The sequence below is a fragment of the Orycteropus afer genome, unplaced genomic scaffold (assembly GCF_000298275.1).
Source record: "Orycteropus afer afer isolate SDZICR_OR568_19922 unplaced genomic scaffold, OryAfe1.0 scaffold00366, whole genome shotgun sequence".
NCBI classification, from domain to species: Eukaryota; Metazoa; Chordata; class Mammalia; order Tubulidentata; family Orycteropodidae; genus Orycteropus; species Orycteropus afer.
The window spans coordinates 446578-459293 of record NW_006921953.1 but is presented as its reverse complement, the minus strand read 5'-3'; the positions used below and the strand labels follow the sequence as shown (position 1 = coordinate 459293).

At 52.4% G+C, this 12716-nt stretch overlaps 1 protein-coding gene across 1 annotated transcript in view; it reads right to left on the bottom strand.

Moving 5' to 3' along the window:
- Window positions 1-5461: 5461 nt before the first annotated feature.
- Window positions 5462-12716, bottom strand: part of TSPAN17 (tetraspanin 17) — a 12534-nt gene continuing 5279 nt past the window's right edge. Inside the window, exons 2-9 of the mRNA XM_007952938.2 lie at window positions 10550-10600; window positions 10315-10461; window positions 9017-9187; window positions 7659-7784; window positions 6814-6861; window positions 6221-6337; window positions 6074-6135; window positions 5462-5498 (exon numbers count right to left, since the gene is read on the bottom strand). Of these exons, the coding sequence (XP_007951129.2) occupies window positions 5462-5498; window positions 6074-6135; window positions 6221-6337; window positions 6814-6861; window positions 7659-7784; window positions 9017-9187; window positions 10315-10461; window positions 10550-10600 (759 nt within the window). The remainder of the gene's footprint in view (window positions 5499-6073; window positions 6136-6220; window positions 6338-6813; window positions 6862-7658; window positions 7785-9016; window positions 9188-10314; window positions 10462-10549; window positions 10601-12716) is intronic.

Sequence of the window (12716 nt, the reverse complement as noted above, 5' to 3'; positions counted from 1 at the left end):
GCCCCAGCACTTCCAGTGCCCTTGTATACATAGTGTTTTCTCCATTGCACTGACCACCCTCAAAGAGGTCATTCACTCACTATGATACTTATTGCTCCTATCTGCTTCCTTCCACTACCCAAGGGTCAAATCCAGCCACTACCTGCTTTTGCATGGTTCAAGAGCTTAAACGGTTTTATTTTTTTTTAATGATTAAAAAAAAAATTAAAAAAGAATATCTTATATCCATCAATAAAGTTGTATTGTACCATAGTGATACCCATGCATTTACGTATTGTGTATGGCTGCTTTCCTGCTAAGGAGCTCTGGTGGCATAGTGCCTGAGGCATTTGACTGCTAACCGGAAGGCTGGAGATTCAAACTCACCAGCCACTCTGAGAAAGGAAGATGGGGCAATCTACTTCTATAAACATAGAAATCCAATGGGTTTGAGTCCACTCGATGGCAGTGGGCTTACCTGCTAACTTGGCAGAGTTGAATATATGACAGTCCCTGGCATACGAAGTATACAAGGGGCTGGGTGAATTCTGAAGTGAATGCAGGTGTATGTTGTGGGGGATGTTACTCCAGCCGCTAGAGAAAGTAAGCCCCCCTCCCATCCAGCTCTGTCTAGCTGACATCACCACGTGCTGGGGCTGGGAAGGTGGGCTGAGGTCTCTTCAAGGCTCGGAAGAGGCATCCATGGGGCAGGTAGTCTCAAGATGATATGGCAAGATGTGGATGTGGTACCACAAAAGATGAGCCCTAGGTCTCACTGAAGGATCTCTGGTGACATAATGCCTAATGCATTTGACTGCTAACCAGAAAGCTGAGGTTCAAACCCAACAGCCACTCTTTGGAAGGAAGACTGTTTTTAGGTCTCACTGAGGCCTTCACCCAAGGATGCCAGCACTCACTCTCCTCCCTGCTCACAGGCCGGCTGTGGCACAGCATGAGCTGCATTTTGGTGCCCTCTGGTGGTCACTAGGAGTGCCTTCCTACAAGGGGCCATCTCACCTCCTCAACCATCTTCCCAGAGGGAGCCTAGCCAAGCCTCCCCTGCCCATATGATCCCTTCACCCAGACATCCACATGCTCATTATCTGGGGATCTCTCTGTCCTTCTCAGCTATCCCCTCCTCTCTGCCTGCTCCTTCTGGAAAGCCTTCTAGACTGAGAGTCCCAGAAGTGGTCCCACAAAGACCCCTTTCAACACACCAAACCTGCTCCCGCCCCCAGGACCTTTGCACTTGCTGCCCCCTCTGCCTATAAAAACTCTTCCTCCAAATATCCACCTGGCTCACACCCACTCCCTTAGGCCCAATGCCACCTTCTCAGAGGACTTCCTGGTATAAAATGAGAATCACATCCCCCCAACCTATAGTCCCTACTTTCTTAACTCTGCTATATCTTTTCACATAGCATCCTTGTTTATCTATGACCTGTTTCCTCTCACTAGGAGCTCTGGTGGCATAGTGCCTAAGGCATTTGACTGCTAACCAGAAGGCTGGAAGTTCAAACCCACCAGCCACTCCTTGGAAGGAAGATTGGGCCATCTATTTTCGTAGTGATATTGCCTTGGAGGGAGCTCTGGTAGCATAGTGGCTAAGGCACTTGACTGCTCACCAGATGGCTGGCGGTTCAAACCCATCAGCCACTCCTCGGAAGGAAGGTTGGGCAATCCTACTTCCGTAGGGATACTGCCTCGGAAACCCAAGGAGGGGTCGCTATGAGTCAGGGCTGACTCGACAGCACATAACAACAACAACAACAATTTGCTTGAATGGGATCCGACTCAACAGCAATGAGTTTGTTTTTTTGGTTTGGTTTCCTCCCACTAGAGGGCCAGCTCAGAGATAGGGACTCTGCTTTGTTCACAGAGCTCGGCATGTAGCTGGTGCTCAAATAATGCTTCTTGAATGACCAAATGGAAGGCTTGGGGGTAACACATGCAGTTGGATGCCTGGGACTGTGAACCCCAGGCCACTCTCCATAAGCCCATCGCTGCCACAGTTATCCCCATAAATAAGGGGACCCTTGGACCTCTTTGAGATCATTTGCTATCACAAGACACCCTCTCATGTTCTGATGGGAGAACTGTTACTAGTGTGGTGTCCCTCCTCTGGCTAAACAAGCAGGCCCAGGTCCCCCAAGCTGCCAAATAATGACCACCCCCATCGCCGCCAGTGTGGACCCCATCCTGAGAGGGCAGGAAGGTGGCTTTGCCCTGCATGGCCCAGGATAGACAGGAGGTAGTTCTCACATGCTTGCTTGTGTTTCTGCTCATCCTGAGAGGCTGTGCTTCTGGATAAGGGATCCTTGAGCAAGGGGAAGGCCTGCTCCAAGCTCTACTTTGGGGACAGGAAATTGTCTCTAACCAGCCTGAAATCTCACCTAGCAGCAATCATCATGTGCCTGTCATGACACAAATGTTGTATCACTAGCAGTGTGCTTCCTCTCCCTCCAACAGACTGGGCTCCAAGTGGGTAGGGGAAGTTCTGAGCTGCCTCAGAGCCTGGCTTCCTTGCAAGGCCCACCTGAATGGATGACAGTGGGTGGGGGGTGTTAAGGTTGTGTGTCAACTTGGCTGGGTGAGGTTTTGAGTGGCTTGGCAGCCAAAGTTATTCCTCGTGATGAGATTATAATAACCCCCATGGAGGAATCTGCTGTGAGTACCTGAGCAGTGGAAGAAGTGTTACCTTTAGAGTATGGCCTGCTTTCAGTATATAAGGAGAAGCATTAAGAAAGGTTTCTAGTTTTTGGCACATTTGGATCTTGCATTTGGCTGAGTCTTCATCTCCAGTTTCTGGACTTGAACCAGTGGACTGCCCTATTGCCTGCTGATCTTTGGATCTTCCTAGACTTGAACCAGTGGCCTGCCATGTTGCCTGCTGATCTTGGGACTGTGCCATTTTACTTGCCGACCTTGGGTTCATCAGCCTCAGCAGCCAGCAGCTGCCTTGAGTTAGGAGACACCTCTAGCTTCAGTGGGTCTGGAATAAAAGGTAGAGCTAAAGCCGAAGGTTGAGGGGCCTTCACATAGCCCCTAGAGCCAGCACTCTGAATTTGAACTTCTAGCCTCCTAAATTGTAAGAGAATAAATTCCTGTTTGTTAAGCCATCCACCTGTGGCATTTCTGTTATAGCAGCACTAGAGAACTAAGACGGGGTGATGGATAGACAGATGGATGGATGGATGGGTGGTGGGTGGATGCCTTCTAGCAGAACCAAGCTTCAGAGAACTCTCTCTGGGTCCCTGGCCAGTTCTCGGCCACTCCTATCAGGTCATTCACCTCCCAGCTCATCAATCCTGTTTCTAAACATGCCCTGGTCCCATTGCTTCCCTGTGTGTCCATGCCTTTGCTCTTCATTCACTCCCACCTCTCCAGCCACCCTCATGCTCATCTCACCCTGACTTCCGGGTCTCTACGGCAGCTGGTACCAAAACCTAGAACACTGCTCTTCAAGAACTTCCCAGAGACGCCCTCTCCTCTCATCCCTCCATCAATAGGCCCTTCTCCCTGGCACCCACAGGTACCCTCTAACCCCTAGTGCCTCACCCTTTCTTCATAGTTCACCTTAACAATGAAAATGCTTAATTGTCTGCTGCCCCACTAGAACGCAAGCTCCAAGAGGGGAGAGACCATTGCCCACCCCCCCCCCCCCCCCCCCCCGTATCCTGCACATCTAAGTAGACGCTCAACTGCTGGCTTGGGGAAGGAATGTAGCGCATACTCCAGATGTGCAGGTTTCACCCTGATGCTGCAGAAAAGCCCCAAGTGGAATCAGATCTTGTGCCCCATCCAGCACTCTGGATGACTTCCCTCCTCTCTGAGCAAGAAACTCCACCTCACTAGGGTGGGGCTTGGGGGACCTAACAGAGACAATGAAAGTGAAAACAAAGCGCCAGACATACACTGGATGTTTCGAGCTGCGTTTATTACAGATTGTAGCGTGTATACATCGTCACGGCCAGCTCCTGCCGGGACACTCGCCAGCCTGCTAGGGAGCCCAGATGCCAGGTCATGCACCCCATCCTGTCCACCTGGCAGCAGCCTTTAGCACCTCTCAATAGCAGAGCAGTTGGGGCCCCGGCCAGTGGCTGTCCCAGAAGGATCTACAGTGGCACAGGGACCAAAGGTGGCCCCCACACATCTTGCTCGGCTTGCAGTTTGTTTTTAATTAGTTGCCAACATTTTAAAATCAGGATTATTTCACATAAAAATCTGGCTTTCTAGCTTCTTAGGAGTTCTGACATGAGGCCTGCATTCCGACTTTACAGCAGTGAGCTACAACTGAACAGGGGCCACCACCTCTAGCTGGGGAGGTGCTTTGACATAGTCCCCACCACACCCTATTGTGCCCCAAGGCCAGATGCCATTATCAGCTCAATCCTGCAAACGTGTCTTCTCATATAGCAGTGTCTTTCTGTGCAGTATCTATTAACAGTGAAGGAGTCAAAGTTGTCCTGTAAAGGCCTCGCAACCCAAAGGGCTACTGCATTCATTTACATAACCCACCAGACCCAGAGGGCATCTGAGTTTGGGATAGCTGAACAAGACCAACTTCCCCTTTCATTCACAGCCCAGGACATTCCACACACATCCCTTCAGGCAGCTGAGAGCAGCAGCTAGACTTCTCAAGTCTGAGCCACTTTACAGCTTTGTTACTGCTTTAGAAGTCTTCAAATGCTTTTGGTCAGCAAGATGGGAATACCAGGCTCACGGCTCTGCTGGAGTGAGATTGCCGGAGCAAAGCAGCCAGACCCAGGGAATGGTGTGCTAAGGCGCCCCCTGGTGGGGATGAGGCAGCTCTGCAGTACTCAATTTTCTCTGGGTCCCAAAGGAGCTTACCATCCACGCTTAGCCGCCAAACCAGGCTCCCTCCAAGCCTATGGGTACCAAGCTCTGGGCTTCCAGCTGCTTTCTTTGAAATATCCTGACCCCCTATCTCACCCTCAGCTGCTCTCCTAGGTGGTATGGCACACATCTCAGCACCTACCGGGGTCAAGCCTCTGCCAGGCTTTTCAGGGAAGGGTCCAGCCTCCCCTTTCTTTGCATTCTATGCTTTGCCCCAGGCCAGAACCACAGCAGTCTGTGTTGCAGGCAATAACCCTGCAGAGGTGGTGGTGGTGGTGGGGTGCCAACTCACTGTCTGCAAGGGTCAAGTGGGCCACTTAAGGTGCAGACTGGGCCAGGCAGGGACATGCATGGACGGGACATACAAGTCCCAGGGATACTACCTCTGAAAAGCCCAAGTGGACCCCATGCTGTCATTTTCCCCAAGAAGCCAGGAATCTGAACTTTATGTGAAATACACCAATTTTTAAAGTTCAGCTCAAAAGTATAAGTTATCCAGGCCAAAGAAAACACATCGGCAGAGTGGGTTGGGTCAGGTGCCCCGGCCGGAGAGTTCCACAGAGGCCACACCGCCGACGGAACCTCTGAGATGGTGGATGCAAGCCAGTGGTTTTCAAAGTTTTGTTTATTTGAGTAGTTTGTAGCCATCATCACGTTTGATCCTGAGAGGCAAGCAAGGGAGAGAAAATTCTTGGACCCAGTTTAGAGTCTGGGACACTGAGGCTGTGCTGAGCTACTGGCAGGCTCAAGGTCACTGCCGGTAGAAACGAGAGCTCTGAAGCTGCATGAGGCAAGGTCCCAGGCAACAGCAGGGGCCCCAGCCTGACCCACATAGCCAGTACACAGAAGTGCCCCCACCTGGGTATGAGGGGACACAAGCAGCACCACCCCACCAGCAGCAGCACCCTCCTACCCCACCTGGCCTAGACCCTCATAGTTATGCCCTTCCTAGTCCCCTGGAGAGCCCACCAGCCCAATGATAGCCCAGATGGTGGCTATCCCGCATACCCGCCCACCCACACTTCTCATGCACACATAGCTCCAAGCTGCCAGCCCAGCCCAGCCGAGGCAGCTTTTCCCTGGGCGGACAGTGCCCTGCACCCACGGGCTCCCTGGGAGCTCAAATCCCAGCAGAAACACCTCCTTGCCTATCACAGGCACAGTAAAGGGGACCTGAGGAGCCTCCCACCAGAGGCCTGGGCCAGGTGGGTGGCCATGGCCAGTGTGGCGGCCTCACCAGTTGGCCTTCACTGCCTTGATGTCGCTCACGAGGTTCTGGGCTAAGCAGATGCCAAAGATCTGTAAGACAGAGGGCAGGTGAGGGAGGGGCTGCTACAGGGCCAGGAGGCCCAGGGGATGGAGGGCACGGCAGCCACAGCAGTACCTGAAGGAGGGCGACGCCCACAAAGACCCCGGCCACAACTATCAGGTTGTCCTGCAGCCACTTCTCAAACTGGCCCACGCAGCCTTTGGTGTGGATGGAGCCCTGCTGCTCCAGCTCCTGGGGACACACAGGCATCATCTCAGACCTTGCTCCCCCTTCCCTCCTCCAGTGGCTCCTTCTCATCCTCGAGGTCTCCACACAGGCACCCCTCTGCCAAGAGGCCTTTTCTCCTAGCCCAACATTCCCTCACCCCCAATGTTATTTTCTTGCAAGCACTTAATGAAATAATCACAGGACTGTTCCCGTTCATGGATCTATGAGCTTACTGTCTGTCCTCCACTGGAATGTAACTCCCTGAAGACCAGGGCTCTGCCTGAATCAACATCCAAGATAATGCCAGGCATACCATGGGCTCAACAAAGAGTCGGGATGAGCAAACCCAACTGTGCTCCTGTCTGTGGACTCCTCCCCACATCTGGCAGTGCCAAGCCCTGGGGGCCTGGATGGGCTCCTGGGTCTCAGCACCCTCTCCCCACAGAAGCCCCTGTTCCTATCCCAGGGCCAACATGCCCCCTACTCTCCCTGCCCCTTACCAGTTTGAGTCGGACGTCGTAGCCACACTGGGTGTTGAGAACATCCTCCTGAAGACAAAGAGGCCAATGAGTGACTCTCAAGTGGGGACCCCACAGGGCCTTCAGTACTAGGCACCCCAAGTTCCTCCTCAGGAGAACAGGTGGAGCCACAGACTCTGACCACCCACCGCTCTTAATGCATCTTGCTGAGGCCCAAGCCTCCCTTTCCAGATGACAGGTCACACAGATGCAAAGGTCAGCTTAGAACCACCCCCTTCAGAAATCTGCCTGCTGGTGTTTGATGAGGATGGGGGAAACCATGGAGGGAAACCAGCCCTCAGTGTCCCAGAGGGACAGTGACTGGAGGGATGAAAAATGTCTACCCTGAAGAAAGCCATAAAGAAAGCCACCCCTCCACCCCAGAATGGCAGCCCGGAGGCATGGCAGCCCAGCCCTCTGCCACCCACCCCCAACAGCTGAGGTAACAAGGTCAACTCCTAGCCCCCAGATAGCCTCAGGTGGGGCCAAGTGCAGACACTGCTTGGAGCTCCATTTGGTTGGGGACACAGGGTGCAGGGAACCCTCTAGGCTAATCCTTGTCCCTTGGGGTCCTGCAATTTCAACTGTACCACTATCAAGGAGATGGATTTGCTTAAGAGGGAAAGCAGTCCCTATGCCAGCAGGCCTGTGCCACCAACTGCAGAAACACATTTACCAGCCTGGCAGGGGTGCCCCATGTAAAATCACCTCCCCCTAAAGCAGTGCCCAAAGCAGGGCAGAGCTGAGCAGAGCCCTGGGGGGTTTCCCAGGCTGGGACAGTACACTGAGATGCCCTCCATGCCACCCCCAGCCCCCAGCTCACTCACCGCAGGGTCTCTGACACAGCAGGAGAAGGGTACCCCACAGCGCTCCCGGCTCGGGTTCAAGTCAGTGCAGTTGTAGTAGATATTGAGGTTCCAGTCATTGGGACCTCGGGCTCCGCAACAAGACCACTGGGGGCAGGGTTCAGGTGAGCCAGGCCTGTGGCCAGCAGCTGTCCCCTACCCACCCACCCCACACACACAGGGAGGCAAGCTGGGCTGGGTATGATCCTAGAGGCAGCTAGCAGGTGGGCACCTCCCCACTCATCCCCGCAGCAGACAGGCTAGGCTGAGTCCAGAGCATCAGAGAGACAAGGCAAGAGCTCTAGGATCCTGTCTGGTTAGTGCTGGAAAGGGGTCCTGAGCTGGTCCCCTAGCTCCAGAGAGGCAGAAGAGGAAAGGTGGGGTGAGGATATTGATCCTAGGTTGGAGAAGGGATGCAGACCAACAGCCAGGCCCTGAACTACATGTGGGGACAGGATGACAATGTGGGGTGTGTATTGGGGATGGTTACCAGGGTGGCGGGACAAGGGGCAGGCAGGATTCCCCTCCTCTCCCTGCACAGAAGAGAAGGTCCTTCCACAATCTCTAGTGCGTGCAGAAGACACAGTACAGGCACAGGGTCGAGTGATGCCCTGTCCCCACAGGGCATGGCTGAAACCTGCCCACCCCTCAGGGAGGCCCAGAGGAAGTCACTGTTCTCAAATCAGCATCCTGTGAGTGAGTTTATGTGACTGTGTGAGGGGGTATGACTGCATTTGAGAGGTGTCTATGATCTAGTAAACTGTTCACTGACTGCTTTGAAGGGGTGATGTTTGCAAGCTTGAGGGCATGCTTCTGTGAAGGGTCTCAAACTCTAACCCATTCTGAGGCCAAACAATAATTTGAATGAGAGAAGAGGGCTGAGCAGATGTAATAAAATATATGGAGAGGATAGCAGCAAAGAGAAGAGCCCCTGAGCCAGTCAAGGGAGTAGCAACATAGCTCCAGCCACCCATGGGTTTAAGAGAGGAAGAAAATTTTGCTCTGTAAATTTTCACCCAAGTCACATATATAAAAAAAAAAAAAAAAAAAAAATGCAGTTAGAGAAAGAGAGGAAGAAAATTCCTCTGACTAAAGGTGCTGTAACCCCTGGCCTGGGAGCTGTCAGTCTAGAACTTCTGGCTTCTGTTTCCCACCCTTGTTCCTGCAGCCTGAGCATACCCAGGATCACAAGGGGCTGGCTTCTTCTCAAACAGGAGGCTTCCCCAGAGACCTGCCTGGCCTGAGTGGGTAGGGAATGGTCCCAGCTCACAGGGTACTTCCCTTACTCACTGGCCATCAGGCACCTCCTGTATGTGGCCCCGGCTGGACCCTGAACTCACATATTCCTGAGCAAAGTCAATGAGGTTCTGGAGGTCAATGTCATCCCGGTAGGCCTTGACATTGTTATTGATGAAGAGGTTGAGTTGATCTCGAATCCAGTCCTTGAAGACAAAGGCCAGGATCCCTGTTGCCAGCTCCAGGAAGAAGATGAGGCCCAGGAACACGGAGAACTGAGGTGGGGCGCATACACAGGTAGGGATTGGAGATCAGGTAACTCCTTGGGGCCTGGGGGATCATGTGGCAGAGCCCCACCCTACCCCAAGACAGGCCAAGTCCCCACTTACTTTTATTTTAAGGACTTCTGGTGGTGTAGTGCCTAAGGCATTTGACTGCTAACCAGAAGGTCAGAGGTTTAAACCCATCAGCCACTCCCCGGAAGGAAGATGGGTCAATCTACTTTCATAAAGATTTACCACCTTGGAAACCCAACAGGAATCGCTATTACTTTTACTTTAGTGCTGCTTTATGATGGTATAAAGGCAAAGCTGTTCTTATCTACCATTTCCTTTCCTCTGATCAACACACCTGATTTCTTGAAGTAACCACCTTCCATCCATATTGTTCCACAGAGCCAACTCTGGCTCCCACACCTCAATCCCAGATACAAGACTGAGCACGGCCTTCCCCAGGCCACAGGGATTGGTCCAGAGACAGCCAATCAGAGCCAAGGAGACTCAATGGAAGGACTTTGGCAGAATAGTTGAGAAGAAAGCCCAGACTTCCAGGAAGAATTTCCAGGAGGAGTTTCCGGGAGGCACAGTGAAGCCATGTAGGGGATGTAGGAGTAGAGCCAACCCAGAAAGCTCAGAGTTGAGAAAGGAGACTACTTCTCCTGACACTGTGACTATGCAGCTTCTGGATTCAAATACGCCTACAGCCAGAATCAACCAATTGCCATCAGTCAACCTGACTCATGGAGACTCCATGTGAGTTACAGTAGAACTGTATTCCATGGAGTTTTCAATGGCTAGTCTTTTGGAAGTAGACTGCCAGGCCTTTCTTCTGAGGTGCTTATGGGTAGACTCGAACCTCTAACCTTTTGGTTAGCAGCTGAGGGCATTAACTGTTTGTACCACCCAGGGACTCCACAGCCAGAATATCCATGAGCTTTTCATTTTCACTACAGGAGCCAACGAACGCTCTTTTTGCTTAGACCACTAGGTTTCGGTCATTTACAACAGAAAGAGTTCTAATAAATACAGATGATACGAGCATCATTATACTAGTAATGTAATAATGAAGCTAATTAATATAATTGGGTGGGAGGAGGCAAGATCCCTGTGGTAGCCACACTCACAAACTTGAGCAAGAAGGTGTTCTCTCGGAGGGCTCCAATGCAGCCAGCAAAGCCCAGCACTGACATGACACCTCCAACTACCACAAACAGCCACACAGGGTCCAGGCCCCCGAGATCCGTCAGCGCAGAGATGTTGGAGAGCACGCCCTGGGCCAAAGGAGCAGGAGCAGGTATGTGGAGTAGGCTCTCCCACCCTCCACCTCCCTGCCCCAAAGCCAGCCCCACCCCATCTTACCTTCTCCCCCCAGGCCCAGAGGCCAATGGCCAGGAACAAGGCTCCCAGCACCTACAAGAGTAGCAGAGAAGAGCTTAGAAACTCTAAGAGTCCGGGCACCAGGACCCTTGTTCCTCCTCTCCCAACCCATGGCAGAGTCCCCTTCCAAAGTATTCAGTGTCTACAGGAAGTGAGGGGGAGAGAACAGAGGAGGGAAGAGGAAGAGGTGCTAAAGGGATTCAGGATCCAATCCACCTTCCCAAGAACACATTTCATTGCTTCTTCCCTACAGGACATTGCTTGGTGGAACTGGAACCAGGAGCACCATTTTCCCTTACCCTGGGATGGGCACTGGACCACTGGAGGAGAGAGGTCAGGTCTGGGTCAAGGTGCAGTCTCTATGAAATATCTAACAGGCCCAGAGATTTTTTTTTTGTTTTGTTTCCATGTTACTTGGAACCCAAAACTAGAGTAGAGTACCACTAGGACACCCCTACCAAGCAGTAGTGTCCTAAACCTCTGCTCCCACCACAGGCCCTTGTGGGGAACCCAACTCACATCCTTCCCAAACCCAGCCCTCCAGCCGCCAGGAACCCCATGACAGCCCACATCCTGTCCCACCACATTTTCAAAAACTTCCCCTTAACTTCCATCTGCCAATCAGGTTTGTAACTCACAAAGACCCTGAGTGAAAAGGCACCTCCATGCAGGACAGGATCAGGCTGAGGGCTCTGGCCCGGGCCAGAAGTTCTTCCCTGGAAAACATCTGGCCAAGGCTCTGTCTAAACCCTGGCCATAGGCTTCCCACTTGGGCCCTGTGTGCCCCTCTCCCCATCCTTTAATCCTTCCAACTATCCTGCCTTAATTCCTTCCTAGAAGTGCCTCTGTATCAAGGTGAGATGATCTTCCTTCTTTATGCCTGACCCTGGACAGGGCCCTGGATTTTAATCTCAGAGGGAAAGGACCCCATCTTGCCCAAGGCTGGCTGCTCAGGGACATGACTCACCTCCTCAGACCTTCCTATCCACCTGTTTCCTCTACTGGTTCCTTCCTCTCATTTAATGATTTCCCTTCCCTGACCCCCTGATGCTCTTTCTCTGGAAATAGCTTTCCTCCCCTCTCCCACACTGGGTCTGGCAGTTTGAAATCCAGACACTTCTCCTGCGCCATCCCCCTTGACCTGCCTGTGGCCTTTGGACAGAGAACCACTGTCTCCTTCCTGAACCTCCTCCTTGGTTAAGTCAACACCCTTCCATCTGCTGTTCCTTCTCAGCCTCCTTCCCAGGAGGCTCTGCTTTCACCTGACCCCAGCATGGGGCTGTCTCCTCCCCCTTCCCACTCTGGGCTCTCTTCCTTCCTTAGTCTTCCTCTTCACACTTGCTTTATGTTTTCCATCCCACTGTGACACTGGCCTCTCCAGGATCTCCACCCAAACCTCTCCCTGTCCCAGAAACGATTCTGCATGCTAGGGACACAGCAGCCACCAGGAGACAAGCTTTCAGCACTCAGGGGGCTTGCACCGGACAGTAAACAATTTCAGATGCCAATAAATATTTTAAATAAAATAAAACAGGTGAGGGGTGGTAGGGAGGTTGTGGCATTTTGGCTGAGGTATGGATACTGCAAAGGAGGAACTGGGAGAAGAGTGCTCCAGATAGAGGGACCAGCAAAGGCCCTGAGGCAAGGCTAGGCATGGTGGCCTGAGGGACAAACAAGGGCAGAGGTGTGATTTCAGTCAGCCAGAGCTGCCCTCCACAGGCCCCTGAAGGCCATTCAGAGTCTGGACTGTATTCTAGGAGCACTGGTAAACCTCTGCAAGGTACCGAGCAGGGCCACAAGAACTGGGTCAGTATTACATGGAAACAAAAAAATCTCTGGGCCTGTTAGATGTTTCATAGAGACCTCACTTTGACCCAAACCTGACCTCTCCCCTCCAGTGGTCCAAACCAAAAAAGCCAAACTCAATGCCATCAAGTCGACTCAGACTCATAGCAACACCTCCTTGGGTTTCCCAGACGGTATCTCTACAGAAGTAGATTGCTCAGTCTTCCTTCTGAGGAGTGGCTGGTGGGTTTGAACCACCAGCCTTCTGGTTAGCAGTCAAATACCTTAGCACTAAGCCACTAGTCAGCCCCAGGGACAACTCAGGGACACCCAAAGCAGCAGGCCAAAAGGGCAGGAGAAAGGG